This window comes from Astyanax mexicanus, chromosome 1, assembly GCF_023375975.1.
Source record: "Astyanax mexicanus isolate ESR-SI-001 chromosome 1, AstMex3_surface, whole genome shotgun sequence".
Taxonomy (NCBI): Eukaryota; Metazoa; Chordata; class Actinopteri; order Characiformes; family Acestrorhamphidae; genus Astyanax; species Astyanax mexicanus.
In genome coordinates this window covers 87619722-87637106 of record NC_064408.1, presented here as the reverse complement: position 1 = coordinate 87637106, position 17385 = coordinate 87619722, and the positions used below count along the sequence as shown (strand labels likewise).

General features: G+C 37.3%; 1 protein-coding gene across 1 annotated transcript in view; it reads right to left on the bottom strand.

The window, feature by feature from the left end:
* Window positions 1–1044: 1044 nt before the first annotated feature.
* The window catches only part of kcnk10a (potassium channel, subfamily K, member 10a), a 36314-nt gene continuing 19973 nt past the window's right edge, over window positions 1045–17385 (bottom strand). Inside the window, exons 3-7 of the mRNA XM_007252940.3 lie at window positions 11667–11784; window positions 10274–10434; window positions 5844–6036; window positions 3563–3705; window positions 1045–2897 (exon numbers count right to left, since the gene is read on the bottom strand). Coding sequence (XP_007253002.1) covers window positions 2247–2897; window positions 3563–3705; window positions 5844–6036; window positions 10274–10434; window positions 11667–11784 — 1266 coding nt within the window. The 3' untranslated portion in view covers window positions 1045–2246. The remainder of the gene's footprint in view (window positions 2898–3562; window positions 3706–5843; window positions 6037–10273; window positions 10435–11666; window positions 11785–17385) is intronic.

The following is a 17385-nucleotide window of genomic DNA, read 5'->3' as shown; positions in this document are numbered from 1 at the left end:
GTTTTCTCCTGTCAATTTTAGCTAGTACAAACGTGTGAACGTTTGAGAGTGTGAGAGTCCCAATCCCATTTCTCCCCTTGGCCCCCAACCCTTAGCCCTACCCCTCTGTTTTGTGCGTGTATGTCTAGGGGTAGGGTGTCCTGATTTTTGTTAGGCTGGAGCAGGAGGGGGAGTGTTAGGGGTACAAGACACTCCAAACAGAGGGCTATGAGAATCACTGGCATGATGGCGGCACAAGCGACCAAAGAAACCCACAGATGTATTACCATAGTTTAATGTGTATTTTTAAATTTTGGCCATTTTCTTCATAACAAGCATAATAAATTGCTAATAGTTCATCTCAGTAATTAGATAGCTAGCTAACTTTCCCGTTCCACCTTAAATGGTGCAACAGACTGCAGAGGCTGCGGCATTTAAAGGTGGAATGGAAAAATACAATAAAATAAAAGCTAATTTCAGCTCTATATCACAGTGGAATTGAGGGATGAACAATAATAATTAATTGCTGCATTACCTCCTCCCTTTCTGAAGACATACGATGCTCTAAAGTTAACTAGTTAACCAGCAGCTAGGTTGCTAAACTTTAGCGCTCCACTGCTATATATCTGTATCAGATGCTTGAAGGGTTGTCCCAATTCCTAGTTTGGTGGATCTCACCCCCTACTTTGTTCCAAGATTATGGGTAGAGGTAGAAAAGATGAATGGGATTAGGCTATAAACCTAAAGTAATCAATCATGAGAGGACTCAGAGAAGTGTAGTGAATTACTGTAGTTAAGAAACCGTCCCAATGCTGCTCATCAGACAACATACCATTTTTCCATTATCTCCAAATCAAAAGTGCATCTAACCTGGTCTGTAAAACTCCACAGACCTGGATCCTTCTCTTTCTTATGGCTTGGCTTCCATTCCAATGTCACATGAGCTGTAGAATCACATGGGTGCAGTGAAACTGGTGCGCTGAAAGTGGTTCCTGTTCAGAGTGTGAATGCAGCATACATCAGACATACCTTACACAACAACGACACGGGTTGGACCACAAGCCCTGAGATTTCATTGGTAGTATTCCGTGAAATGGACAGCATAACTGGGACAAGGTACTTTGTAAAAGATCCAAGACCATGCATGAAAGTTTTTAGTCCATCGTTCTCTACTATCTTTGGGGGAATCTGAATTTGGGGGCATATTGAAGGAATACTGGTGCACAAGTCTCTTCCGATGCAACGCAACTTCAAGTCTTCTTCTGTTTAGCACTCCTAGGGTACCCTAGCTAAAGTCCACCGAGAGGGAGAGCTCGGTATAAGAGTGGAGAACAGTCTCAGGGCACGGTAAATGTCATTGCACTTTGCTACAGTTACTTATTGGTCTTGATCCACACTTTATGAGTGATATTATTATTCCATCTTCAGGAGCCACACTGCAAACAAATCGTATCATTGTAAATATAACCATCTTTAAACTGGTCTGAATATTAAATATTTCTTAATAGAGTTATTATACTTTTTTGTAATTTTTTTATTTATAGTATTTCATACATTTATAGACTTTTTTTAATTAAGTCATTTAGTCTGGTGATAATATTTAATTTCACTGTCTTTCCATTTATTTCAAGAGGTAATACGTATAATATTGTTTTTTGTCAAGTTTTAAAGCTTAAAATAAGCACAATCATCTGTCAATAGAATAAGACACTTTTATTAGATAAAATGTCTAGAATTTGGCCTGTAATGATCATTATTTTATCAATTTATCGATAATATTTTTTTGATGACCTTTGTGTTTACTGAACAAGCCATACCAATGTGAATTAGTATTAATGGGAATTTAATATTTTATCAAAATAATTCACATTATATGGCATTAAATGGTGTATTATTACAATATATTTTGTTTATTGCCATAATTTCTTGGTGGATATATTTAAAAAATGTGTTGCTATTGGGACAGGCCTATCTAAACGTAATGCAATTAATCTCAGAATGCATTTAGAATCTCAAAATGAGAATTATTCAATATTTAGAGAAGATTAAAGATGATTTCACATCAAGATAGCATTTTTTGCAGTGTTTTACAATTCTGTGGTCTGGTCACCAGTAGGGACCAAGGATTCTTTCAGGTTTCCAGTTGCATGATCAAGTTGTCAGGACACAGTGAACAGTTCAACAAACATTAAACATCAGAGTTCCTGTTGAGGGAACAGGTTAAATAAGGCACTTGAGTTTTCCTAAAAAAACACTTTTTTTCCTGTCTAGTCTTCGTCCATCTGCACCTGGAACTCCTCAGCGGTTTCAAGTTTTTTCTTGCTCTCTTCTTCCTCCTCTTTGGTCTGTAGTGGCACCGGTACAAATCCGTTCAGATATTTGGGGCTCTCCACAAACAGGGGCAGGTTGGTTAAGCTTGTGTTGATATCCTTCTCCAGCTCTTCTTCCTCCATCTCCTTCTTCTCCTCAGGCTCCACGGCGCTGTTGGCCCTCCGTCCGTCGCCTGGGATGTTCTTTTTCAGTTCCCGGGTCTTGTTGCGCTTGGTCAGTTTGGTGACTGAGCTCAGGCGGTTGAAGATGTTGTCCTCGGACGAGGCCTGGTTGGGGTCGCTGCGCCGGTGTTCGCTCTGTTCTACTCGCAGGCGCAGGTTGTTCAGCTTGGTGTCGATGCTCTCCTGAGACGATGTCTTATAGCTGTTGTTGTCCAGGCTGTTGAAGGCAGCTCTCCTCTCGGGGGACAGCATGTCCAGAGAGTGAGCACGCTGGTCCAGGCCCAGTTGTCGTCGCTCCATGCTGCGGATGGTGGCAGCCCGCTGTAGTTTGTCATGAACTTCGACGCTGAGCCGCCGCCTCGTTTCCCTGAATTCTGCCCTCACATTGGCTTTCCATTCGGCTGCGTGGGCTTTAAACTCCCCAACCTACAGAAACACACAGATGTGAGTGCCATGACTGACATCAGAGTTAGATGATATCTAAAACCATGACAACTAAAAGATACATATGGATGATTCATTTGTTCAGATAAATAAACTCTATGCCTTTTTCTATTACAGTTATCTAGTTAATTATACCTGTATGTTCCATGGAATCTAGCCAAATGCAGCAAGTCAAGATTTTTACTCAGACAATTCATATATCACTCATATAACACTCCTGTCGGGTTCCTCCCTCATTCCTGTCGGTGGATTACTTGTGGGTGCAACAGTTTTTTTTTTTTTTTTTTTTTTTTTTTTATATATACTGCTATCTCATGACCTTTTCTCTCCAGCAGCTTGTTTCCATCAAACATCCATGTCCTCCAAATGATTAATAAAGCTTGTGTTTATATGTATATTAAAACTGTGTTTGTTATGTTTCTGTCTTTGTGCTTCCAGTTTATGTGTGCGATAAATTCTGCCTCATGGACTTTCTTTGAATTCCCCATAATCTACTGATCAGGACATTCAGCTGATTTGATCAGCTGATGCTTGAAGATTTTTTAGTGAGTGCAGCCTCATCGAAGGGTGATGTATAAGAAGTATGTGTCAACCGTTCATTGCTATCTTGGCAGTGAATTGCTGCAGTGCACAAATTAAATGCTCACCTCTTCCTTCGTCTTTTTTGAGAGGACTCTTAGCCAGTCTCCGATCATACTCAGCACAGCAGCGAAGTAGGCCAAACCAACCAGGATCCAGAACCACACCAGCGGCTTGTACCATTTATAATATTCTATTCTTCTATCACCTCCTAAAACACACAGTCCAGAGATAGATTCAGTACAGAACTGAGAAAAACACAACATGGCAACCTTCAGAAATCATAGTTATTGCTGGTAAAAATGTATATATACATACTTTATTACTAAACAGCTAATCAACTTGTAATATCAGTTGACAATTGATGGACCAATTGGTTACTCAAACTTTTAATGCAAATAGTATGTAATAATAGAGTTACACTACTGAACTATACATGCAATTATTACCACAAATCCAATAATAAGTTCAGTGTTTTAAAGGTCTCGTTCTATTATTTTTTAATTCATTTTAAAATGTCTAGTTGTGGTCTCTAGTATGAACAAATGCCATGTGAGCCGTTTTTTTGTGAGCTCCACCTTTGCTATAGCTCCTAATGCTGTAGACTGGGTTTAGCCACCCCTGTGGGCGGTCCTGAGCAGAGGTGGGCTGGGCCATGCAGTCACTGGTGTAGACACCCTAACGTCTCTCTGATTTCTCGTATTTCTGAGGATTTTCTTTTCTTAGACACTGCAGACAAGGCTGGCTGAGAAACAGTTTCCTATGCAGAATCATATACAACTCAGATAGACCTATAGTATTATACAAAGAACTAGAAAAAATTGATTTTAGCAGAATGAGACTTTTAATGGTTAAAACATCATCTACAGTAAAACTCTTCCTGACAACAACACCCTGGCCATCTCTCCTTCAGTCCAACAGGCTATAAAACACCAGGTGTCAGTGAGGTTTTATCGATGCTATAAAAGGCTGTAATGGAGATTCAGTCTACGGCTGTGGTAAACACTGTCAGTTCTTATTAGCGTCACCGTGCTAGTCTACAGAGAAGCAATGGAAATGACGTTTGGCACTTCATTTCAATATGACTGCATAATAAGCTCAGTAGAGTCAATCAGAAAAGACTGATTCAAGGGCAGGTTCAGTGAAAATCAATCAGGTGTTAATTATAACTGATAGCACTTTGCCCTTTCATTAATGATGAACAGCATGAAATGAATAGCATACATACTACACATGAGGCAGTGGGGAAATGTGACAATAGTTAAAGCCATTGCCTTTAGGCTTAGGAATATTAGAGTTCAACCCATAAATGTCAAAACACATGTACAATGCTAATTTTCTGAAACATTCAGAGCTGCACTTACTACCACTTATAATTAATAGCTAGTCTAGATACACTGCCTAGATACACTGCTTCTGTGACACTTTTTCATTCCGGCCATTACTGCCCTATTTAGAATATTTAGAATATTATAATTGTACCATATCGTGCACTAATAGTTTATTTATTGTCCACTGTCCACATTTTTACATTTTGCTCTGATTAATTATTATATAACTGTGTACCTGCACAGCCTGTATAGCTTACATTATTCGTCCTTTCAATGTCAACTGATGTTGTCTGTCTGTCTGTCTATTTATCTACAACAGACTGACCTTTCAGAAGAAACTCCTCCCACCTACTGATTATCAGAATATGATTTGCTTGACTTCTAATTGTGATGTTGGTTAATCTGACTCTTATGGTCTTTAGTTCTACCAGTGAGTTCCTGACCAATGATAGAGTTTGTTTACCCATATCTACCAAAATAGCATTGAGAATACAATGATTGCCCTGATTGGGCATTTGACATTTCACTCTACATTTAACCATTTGCCATCAAAACCTAAACATGGAATAAAACAAATACTGAAATACTGCAGGGTTTGGGGAGGAAAGATTATTCTATTGAATAAAAATGAACAACAATCAAAGATACCATCTCGTGTAAAAGTTTGGACACCCCTGGTCAAGGTAAATGTGCTATTTTTTCTACAGAGGTGTCTATATCCTCTACAAACACACACGCAAAATCATAATTAGTTTATTTGCCTAATTTAAGATTTTTTTTTTTTACATATTAAATATATTTAACATGTTCTGTAAATAAACAAATGTGTGAAATGTGAACAAATATGATGTATTTAGGTTTATTTTCTATAATAGATTTTTTTTCAAATCCTTTTATTAGTTGTATATAGTTCTATACTTAATTTGTCCACAAATAATCACACTGTCTCTAAACATCTAGAAGGCCTTCAGACTTATCCTCCCTACTGCATGCAGAATATTTATGCTAATTTACATACCTGCCACATAATCCCCAATGCCCACTGTCGTCAGGGTGATAACCACAAAATAAATAGCATCCAGCCCCGTCCAGCCCTCTATGTGTTGAAAGATGAGTGCAGGAATGGTGACGAAGACAATGCAGCCGACCAGGATGAAGAGCAGAGTAGAGGCCACACGAATCTTCGTCTGACTGATCTGGTTGTGTTTGCGCTGTTGGCATAGGAACAGATGAAACAGGCAGTGTGAGTGGCCAGACACTTATGCCAAGTGCACAGTTTACTCCATTTTAGCCCAGATTTTCTTCTCGCTGGATGAGCTGCCAAGGTCAGTCACTGAATAACTGCTAAAATATTCTCAACTCAATTTCCTATTCAAACACCTTGGTTTATGTAACACTAAATTTCTGTAGCAGCCTGACAGTTTATCAGGTTGTAACATGTTTGTTTCAGAGTGTTGGGTTGATGTTTTCTTGCATTTTATATTTGTCAGGACTGTATTATGTGAGAATTGCTTTTTCTTGCTCCTGAGTTCCCCCTACAGTCAGGAAGGGTAATTTGCACTTTGAGCCAATCCTCAAGAACACGCATTTTACATGCATTTCTGGACAAGCTAAGATGTTGCTGTAAAAATACAATTATAGTATAGGGTTTTACATAGGAATCAAGTTTTTTTTTACAGAGTAAGATTAAGCAAAGATAGAAACACTGTAGTGATTTTATATTTACTATGTTAGAGCACAAATTCCACAAAATGCTGCTTTAAAATTCAGAGAGATGCTTTGACAGGAATCAGGTGAAAAAAACAGGTGCAAAGTGCAAAGATTTAATCCATGTAGAGAAAAAGCATTCACTTCTTTTGTGAATACATTTGTGACAATTTGAGCATTAGCTGTCTACACAATGTGTAAATTAGTAGCTTTTATTGGAACTACATTTGATGTGTTACATTTCCATTTATGGCATTTAGCAAACGCTCTTATCCAGTGCAAATAAAAAAAATTGCTTTTCCCAAGAGTGTTTTGCATATGAATACCTAGATACACAATATTAAATATATACTATACTTTGCACTAAATAAAAAATTCTAAACATGACATGAGTACAAGCAGAAGCGTTTAATGATTGCAGTATTAGATATAAACAAAAAACAGAACCCATTGTTAAAATTAACCAGATTATATTTTCAGAAAAGGTAGAGATAAAGTCATTAGATACTGTAGCTCTCTATTTACCTTTTTATTGTATAACTTTCAGCTGTAGTTTATGATTACACATTGAACGTTAAAAACTCCACTCTAGAGCCTAGAGTCTAGACACAGTCACTGTAAACTGAGACTAAGGTATAATGGATAAATGTAAACCTGACTTTAACCACTGCAGACTCGACTTCATACAGCCCACAAAAACCACACACTGACCAGGGCAGCAGATCTCTGTTGGAGCTGCAATAAATACATTATGCACCTAAATAATACATTTAAAATATAGATTTTAACTTTAAAAGGAAAAGCGTGAGCATTATTTTGTTTGCCTTTCATCTCTTTTAATCAGGCATAGACGGAAATGGAGCTTTAAGTAGTTGTTAAATGTAACCTTTATGTGTAGGCCTGGCAACAACTAGAGGATCTATAGGTGTTAAATCCTCAACAGTAGGCTTCAAGTGTAGGCTATAAATAGCCACAATTAAAATGAAAGGAAATTTACAATAAGTGAAAAACTGAAAATGCATAAAAAAATGTTTTTTTTTTTCATTTACATCAAACATTCATGACACAATTTCCCGCTAATTTAATTCCTGCTATAGATAATGCATATCATTGCTGCCCAATGAAAAAACAGTATCATAAAAACAGCAACTTTACAGGAGTAAGATAAAACCATCTAAACTTTCAATGGAAATCATAGTATAAACTGTTTATTTCAGGTAATTTATGACATTTTAACAAAGTATAAGGGACAGTTGGTTTGTTGAAATAATGTAGTAATCTAAAAATCGATAAAACTGAAGATACTTGTATAAAAAGTGATGTGTGTCATTTTTCTACCTCTGTTATTCAATTTCATATGAGCTAAATTCTGCTCCATGGCCTTTCCCTAAATCCATCATAATCTATCAATAAATAAATAAAATAATGTAGACTAAAATGAAAGGTAAATTAAGGTTTTGGGTTGGATATCCAGAACAGACACTAAAACGAAAGGTCAGACAGCTTAGCTTCTTTACACAGGCTGAGCGTGAGACCCTGTCACCACTGCCAGCCGCATGTAGAGTGATTAAACACATTTCGTGACTCAGTGAAGGTGCTGCTGCTCTAGACCCATCAGGACCCATGCAGCTCTAACCAAGCCTGATTAGCCCTAATGAGCAACAATATCATGCTCTTCCACAGATGCTTCTGTCACTGTGAGCTGGACCCTGCTGGAGGTCGAGGTCATGGAGATACTGTTTGTTTACCAACCCCGCAGACCAGCTGGGCTTTGGCCAGCCCACCCTGGCAGAACCCAAATCTGCAGAACTTCCTACTGAGCCCAGTAAGAAAGAATGAATGGTTCTGCATATTTTACCTCAGAAACACACATTACGTTCTAACAAACCTCACAGGATGCAAGCAAGCCCAAAATTATCACGATAACAGCTCATGTTGTCACGGACATAAACTCATAAATATGACTTGTTTACTAAGTGCTTTGACCTCAGAGTAGCACAAATGCTCCTCATGATCTACAAGCATAAGATCATCGCTTATTTCACAAAAATAGCTAAGAATACCATACAGCATAACATAACAGCATGCAGTTCTTAAAGTAGCACACTCATTACCCAGCTCAATAATATAATGGTCACTGTTAATCATGTCGAAATATATCAAAATGTGCAATTAGTCCACTATAATGGAAAGTAATAACATTTTATAGACTGGCTGCATGTTAATAGGTCTTGAAATTCATTTGGTGCAATTTGAGTATATTGATCTTGCAATCACCAGGCTAATAACTGATCAGTTTAGTTCATTTCAGATTTCATTCTAACAAACATGTTCAGAATAGAGTAAAACTGTGAGCATAGCATTGCTGTTGGAACTCATATCTCTATTTCTGAATAATGAATTGTTTAAAAACAAAACTATTTCAAATTATGTGGGTCTTTTTTTACTTTTCTTTCAATAATACATCTAAAGAAAGAACCATTGCAAATAACTGAGACTCAAGGGCTCCAAGCGGTCCAGTGGGCTAAGTGCTGCCACCATGATGGCTCGAATCCTGTTCATGTACCTTGCCATCGACAACCCTGAGAGAGCACAACTGGCCTTGCTATCTCTGGGTGGGTAGATGGCGCTCTTATCTCACATTACTCCTTGGAAAAGCTACATCAGCAGCAGCAGTTCAAAAAGAGGTGGCGGCTGACTTCACATGTATAGGAGGAGGCATGTACTAGTCTTTACCCTACTGGTGTTGGGGCATCACTAATGATAGGGTCCTAATGAGTGGGTTGGGTAATTGGCTGTGTAAATTGGCTGTGTAATTGTAAATGGAGAAGAAAAAAAAGAACTGAGATTCAAAAGGTGAATCTCTCTTCACTCTGTGAGTGAAGTTAATATGACAGCGGTTTAGGACCCAAACCAAACAAACCGAGCTACAGGTTTCGGCTTCATTACAGATGAGAATAATTAGAACAGCGGTGCTGAGAGATCAGGTTATTAACAGGAAAGGGTCGATATAACAGTAGAACCAGATACCATATTATATTGGACCCAATGACCACAATCCAGTTATAGACTCGCTGCAGATACCAGTAGCTGATGTTAATGTTGAGATGATATGTATTAGACTTGTTACTTCTCAAGTTCTCGTCTACAGAAATGAACTGGAACTTAAACATGAACATATATTATACATACCCCACCAAGAGCTGTGTCATTGAAAAGACATTGAAAGAATGTCAGGGCTGTTTGTTGAAGATACATTTCATTTGGTTGAATATAAAATGTAAAAATATGTCTTTTTTAGGTGGTTGAAAAATGTTTATGTGAGGATTTATAGACTTGTATTTTTTTAAGCAGCAGTCCTTAATCCTTATTTTAAGTTGAAGTTAGTAGTGTTTCTGAGTGGGGAGATGACTTTTTTTTTATCCCATTTCTCTCACCAATTTTTGTTAGGCCAAATACCCCAAACACTCACTAGCAATACCCCCCCATCATCAGGAGGGTGAAAATTAGCACATGCCTCCTCCGACACATATAAAGTCAGTCTTTTTTCGAACTGCTACTACTGGAAGTACCGTATAAATAACCACACGCTGAAAGGTGTTATCTTGTCTAGAATTGATGGAAAGTCTGTTCTGGAATCACCAGCCCACATTTACATTCTGTTCACACACACACGCACTCAATAACAATGTGATGTTCCTGTCTGCAAACATACTGTGTTTTTCTCAGGCTTTCTCTTACCCTGAATATTTTCTCCACCTTGGCGATCGTCTTCACAAAAATGGTTCCCAGCTGGTCCCCGACGCCAGCCAGCAGGAAGCCGAAAAGAGGGATGCCGAAAATCGCATAGAGAATACAGAAGATTTTCCCGCCCTCCGTGCTCGGGGCGATGTTTCCATAGCCTGCAGAAAAACCCAGAGAAGAGAAACAGAGGGAGGGTAAATAAAACTAGAATTTATTTTGAATTAAATATTGTGGTAGAGTACACTATATGTACAAATGTGTTTAGGCTTTTCCTATTGGTTTAGATTTAGTGTGTAGGATAGATAGGATTTCCCCTTCAGATTTCAGAATAAAAAATAATACCTTCTTAAAACCTATTGGTACTGTATGTTTTTTTAACATTATTCATTTTCTATAGATTATTTTTAAATGTCGTTTAATACTGTTAGGTGTAATGCGGTTGGATTTGGTGGCAGGGGGAAGGCAAAGTGCCCAGTTCCTCCACCAGCTTGTGCTGGGAGTTCCTCCCCTAATTACAGACAGCTGCTACTGGTTCAGGGAGGAGAACCCAGCCTTCTGGACACAGAGCAAGAGCTGTAAGAGCAGACTGTGAAAGAACCAAAGAGCTAAACCAGCAGTGTAAAGGTGGGTTTGATAAATTGGGATTAGGTGGGATTGTAAATAAAGCACACACAGGGTTGACTCTCACTTCTAGTGTGCTTGTCTCTGAGCTTGGGACTATAACTCATTGGGTCTTAATGTTTCCTCTGGCTGAGATCACACTGCTTTTGTTCTCTCGCCAAAAATGAGTGGATATTTGTGTGTTAAAAAGAGTAACTGAAAATTACATGAAAATGATCTATTATAAAATTAGGTACAATGTCATTCAGACCTTTTGAGGTCAAGTTTATTGTCAGCGAGGAGAGGTAAAAACAATTATATTTATAGCAAAGTGTAATATAAATAAAATTTCAAGGTCAGTGGATCATACCACTGACAAAATATACGATTTTTGATAGAAGATTTTTAGGCATATTTATGTGTGTTAATCATTTTCCAAACTGCTAATATATTTTATTTTATTTTTTTGTATTAAAATGACAGTAATAACTGTATTCATAGCTTATAATTAAGGCCTAAGATTTAAGGCCTATGTTCAAGATTGATTTGTTGGATGCACTGTGTTTTTTTCCCTGAGTCTAAGCACATTTATGTTTTTTTTAAATGTATTTATTAGTTTTAGTACTAATAGGGCAACACCAAATCTATAGGGCAAAAATTAGTTTGATGCAGGATTTAATCGACACACTGCTTTAAAGGAGTTTATTTATATAAAAACAATTTGTTTGTTGGATTTTTAAAATGCCTGAAATTGTTTATAAAAAATGATGAATGCTTGTCAGAAACACACCTATGGTGGTGATCACAGTCCCGGCGAAGAAGAAGGCACTGCCCAGGTCCCAGTAGCTGAAGTTATAGGTGGTGTCTCCTATAGGACTGACTCCAGCACTGAACGCATCGATGGAGTGCTGAGGAGAAAAGGCGCAGAGGATTATAAATAATACAATCAGTTTACACTCTGAGCAGTTCTGTGCAAAAGTTTGTGCACCCCTGTTGAAATTGCATGGTTATTGTTCACACTGATGATTACACCAACAACACAAAGTACAAACAATGATGAGGAAAACAATCTCAAGAAATGTTTTTTACTGGATGTTATTTGCAGATCAGTTGATTGACAATAGCTTAAAGCCACTCATCACTGGAGAAGGGCTCATGCACATCTATCAGATTGGAATGGTTGGTTTGATTGTATTCATACAATAATTCTCACAGGGTTTTCTAATGTATAGAGAGCAAATTTGCTATTGATAAGTAAACAATGTCAGTAGTAAATAAACATTGGGAGCCCTAAACTGTAAGTCTCACAGTGTTGCTGACACACTGATTTAATGACTCAGTGTTCAATGGGTAATGAACTGATGAATGACTTGACCCTACAGAATGACTAAACGATTGCTCTCTCACTCTCCTGCGACCTTTTCAAAATAGGAATGTACTTAATTACATTTTTACCCCTTTCACAGTGGCCATAACATGCCATTTTTACCTACTTTGAAGGTTCCGCTGTTCAGCTTAAGATATTTTTTTAGACACACTGTACCCTGGTGATTAATGGCTCATGTGAAACTAGATACATGGGCTCCAAAAATGGAACCATTGTTATGTTACTATTGTGTAATTTAAATGACCTCTATTTATAATATATTCTAATAATAAAAATACAAAAATAAATTAAATTGTCTATTTTTGTCCCACACAGATCTTCATATCTTCAAAGTACATGATGATATAAATGTAATTCTGCTTACACAGATGCAATAACTACTTGTTCATAAGCAGCCAAACTGTATCAACTTCCCTAAAAGGCTTTGAGTTCTATTAAACATATTCATGTTTTTTTTACAACCATTCAAAATTTCCAAAGAGGTGATTTCTATTCCGCCGATAGAATGGCCACTAGGGAAACTACAGAAAGAGGTTTACAATTGTTCATCCATCAATCAAAGCTGTGTAGAGATTATTTCTTTTCTTCATATTAGGATATGATACCAGTCTGTCTCATTGTCATTGGCACTTGAAAGCAAGCTGAACGACACAATAGAAACAGATGGTGCACATAAAGATGCAGCCCTCCGTTATTTCAAAAGCAAGCCACTGATAACTAGACAGATGTTAAGATACTCATTTGATGTGAAATTACTTGTTTCTCCAATTTGGTGGCCGGGTTGTATGGATTGCTTTGTCGACAGACACTGAAACTCTGCTTTGGGATATAACGGCACATTATGAATGATCTCTGACTGGTTGATTTACTGAAAAAAGTAGAGAAGCTGTGTGGAAAAGAGAGATTGAATCATCCTGTATTAGTGTCTGTAAGAGGATGTAGTTCATTATTGTAGGATAATATAGACAATACACTTTAAACACACTGCACTCGAGGGAGCTGATATCTAGATTAGTATAATAGCTGTGTTGAAAGACAAGCACTATCACACAGCAGCTTTTCATGCATGTGGAACCTTCAAGATTCCATACAGTTTGTATTTAATTTCAGCTTTTGGTGCTGCACATTTTGGTTGAGCACAGATACTATCTGAGTGTGTATGTGAGAACATAGAGAATGTTCTTTGGATCAGTACGATCTTATTGTTATTTTTTATGAGAGGAATGATACAGTGCCTCAGATATAAGTCATACTACTGATCACTGAGTTTTTTTTTCTCCACAGCAGCAGTTATAATAATAATCATTAAACAAAGAGATGAAGATCAGTGAGGGAGATCGAGTAGTGAGGAAAGTTTTTAGCGAAAGTTAGTGTGCCAGACCAGCCATATGAGGCCATCTGAGGATATCATCAGCATTAATGAGCGTCTGACGCTGAGATGAATCGCCATGGCCCCATCCTCCACTGAGAACCGCAGGAAGGCCCGGCAGCAGATGGAGGAGAAGGTGGAAAACGCCAGGCAGCCGCTCAGGTGTGAGTGCTAACGGCGGAGAAGCTGAAGGACAGGTAAACAAGGGCAAAGGAATCTATCACTCCAGATCATCTGCACTGAACTGCATAGCAGCTGCATAGTGCTATGTGACCACACACACACACTCAAACTCACTGAGGAGACGACCTTGAGCAGAAGAATGCAACACGTCTTATCCTTCACTTATAAACAGCTTACTTTTAAAATCCTTTATTAAACATCAGTCATTTTTAAGGTATGTTTTTATATTGTGTAATTGGATTGTATAGCAAAATAATCTTTACTGAGATAGAAGCTGAGCAAAACTATCATAACTATCAGTGGTCTCTAATATTAAAGCTACTAATTTGATGTGAAAACAAACCTCTTAACTCTTTTCTCTACAATTAAGTTAATCCTTAGGTCAGACTATTTGAGTCATGTATTTGTAACTTCCTTACTCAGAGAAATACATTTTTAATTTGATTCTTTATCAGGATAAGTAGATTATTTACTGTCTACTAACAGATAAGCAGCTTAGCATTAACTGATTTGAGGTTATTTGGGTCCGTTCCAATGTTATATAGAGTTTATTACAGGTAAACGCTCTCAGTGATCACTGAATTTATGATTATTTGAGTTTATTCTAATATTATATAGAGTTTATTACAGGTAAACACTCACTGATCACTGAATTTATGATTATTTGAGTTTATTCTAATATTATATGGAGTTTATTACAGGTAAACACTCTCACTGATCACTGACTTTATGTTTATTTGGGTTTATTCTAATGTTATATAGAGTTTATTACAGGTAAACACTCTCACTGATCACTGACTTTATGTTTATTTGGGTTTATTCTAATGTTATATAGAGTTTATTACAGGTAAACACTCTCACTGATCACTGACTTTATGTTTATTTGGGTTTATTCTAATGTTATATAGAGTTTATTACAGGTACTCATCTTTATTTTGATACTGCTGTCTGAATCAGTTAGTGTGTAGTAATAGAAAGAGCCAGAAGGCTCTCCAGTGAGAGATATTTCAGTGTTTACAGTGTGACAGATGAGTGGAGATGGAAGTACAGTGGACAGATTCAGCCACTGAGTGAGTAAATGTTTCTGAAAGGGGAAATCAGCTCTAATGAGAGAAAAGACTCTGGGTGACTTTTCCTTCAGGACAGTCTGGCACACTGACAGAGTTTGCCCTTTTGAAAATGTTCATTCATCTGTGTGACCACCGACTAGACAGACTAGATCTGCCTTGTGTTATTTCTGCTCTGGTTTGCTGGTTTGACTCTCTTTACATAGAAACACAGATTATTCACTCCACTCAGTAATCCTTCAGCGGGAGCCAGTTTCACTTTTGGGATCAAAGGTAGATTCAATTTACATCAGATGCTGGAGCTGGAAATTACATCTTTTCAGGTAAACATTCAGATATCAGCTATAATTGTTAGCTTTTCTTACACATTAGGCAGAATTTTGCATAACCAAACATGGGTAGAAGACATGAGACACAGATAGATAGAAGTAGTAATAAACTGTACAAAACTACTGCTTATACTACTGTTGATGTGCAGTGCAGCCATCTTGGATTCTGGACTCGGGGTTAGTGAGGCTCTCATGATTTTATTAATAGGAAATCTGCCCTGTAGGAGCAGCGCAGGTAAAATGTTACACATAAAACTTGGAGTACAAATAGAAAGTAGCAGTAACCTCAGTTGGCAGTGAAAAATAAAAAAGGGATCCTGGCATCCTGCTGTATGATATGGGACCAAACCAGCACACAAAAAGTTATGATGCACAGAGTCATCCTTGATTTTTTAGGCTAAATTCACAAAAAAAATCATATTTTCTGCTCTAAAGGGGCTTCCAAATTTAAAAGTAATAATTATCTAACATACACAGTCTTCTGCCCAACTGCTTTTAAAGCAACAACAATTGTTAATAGTGTTCTATTAAGTACACCATTATTCCACAAGATCAGCCAACAATCTCCATACAGTTCTACAGAACATCACTTGGACAGTTTACCCTCTCACCAAGGACCTTTGATCTGCAACAGCCAGCAACTTCATCTAAAAAAAGCTGCAATCAAATGAATCATTTACATAAACAGATGAAGGCTTATCTCTGATCTGTGACATGAGTCATGAATATAAATGCTGATAATCAGTTTCTTTTAATCATCATTCTTTTTATTGTTTAGTTTGTTTTCCCCCTTCTCCTTACAGTTATTTCAGTATTATGTGACTTAACCATTTTCTCTTTGTTATCTTTTTTTTTTTTTTTTTGTGGAAAAGTACTGCTGTCACATCTGTGTGCCAGAACCAACCTCAGTGCCAGACATTGAACTGTTGTCAAAGAACTCCATTACAGTGTTCCGCTGTATATATACCTCTTGTTTCACAGTGTTTGTGGTGTATTGACTCTCAGTTCCCGTTTTTTCTGTGTCTTTGTCCTGTTGTGGTCTACTTTCCTGTTTAGCAACCCTTTATTTTGTTTTCTTGTCTAATGAGTTAGCCAAGGCTTCAGCACTGTATATGCTTGTGTATGACTCACGCCTGTTTGGTTACGGTTTTGTATTACCCCTTTCTTTGTTTTTGTTTCTTTTTATTAAAAGCATTTTATTACTTTTTTGCTGCTCCACACCTGTCTTATCCTACCTTTCCTGTCCAGCCCACTGATGACAACTGCATGCAATTGTATTTTATTTCTTTTTACTTTCCATGCACATTGTTTAAAGTGTATTATGAAACCTAGACAAAAAAAACTTTTCTGGTGTTAATTTACCTTTGCTTCTTTGTTTCATTTTGACAAGTACAATCTGTAATTTCATTTTTAAATGACTGTTAACAAAAAGTCTACCTATCATTTCTTAGTACATTAAATCATTAGTGCATCTTTTCTTTAGGCACCAATTGTTACAGTTGTGGGTGAGCCCAACCCATCAATTACTCATCAGTTTGTAGACAGTGCTATCTTCTCTTGACTGTTCAGTTATATTTTACATAATGGGTGACTGTCTGGCGACAGTGACATAGGCTATAAGAACAAGTTACCATTTTCGTTACTGCAAACTATGAATATTAACTTAATGATTAAACCTTAAGGCATAGTGTGTTAACTCTCTGAAGGAGTTCCTGTTAAAATTATATCAATTTAAGTTACTGGATCGTATTAGTGTTTTAACTCCTGAAAAGTGATCAACTCATATAAGAGTGTTACTTTCACTCTTAAGCTCTATTCGTCTACTCGATGGTCACAAATATATACTATGTTTGTTTTGCTGTGTACATTTGTTTGATTTGTGTCTGTTTGGAACTGGAAGTCACATTAGGTCTGTTCTATATACTATATATAATAGACAGACATACTGTACTGTATGCCAACATCATTAAACAGCCATGTTTTGCATTAGATACGGCTGTAAACAATTAAAGGTTTAGGGGTATTTTTATTTATCCTGAGGCAATCTGCCAACAGAAGCCCTAGTAAAGCCTCAGCCTCATCCCTCAATGTCTATTGATGCCCATGTAAATTGTAACTGACTGGGTCTTGAGCAGTAACAATCATTAAAATGTCTGTTTAATCTATGCTAAATA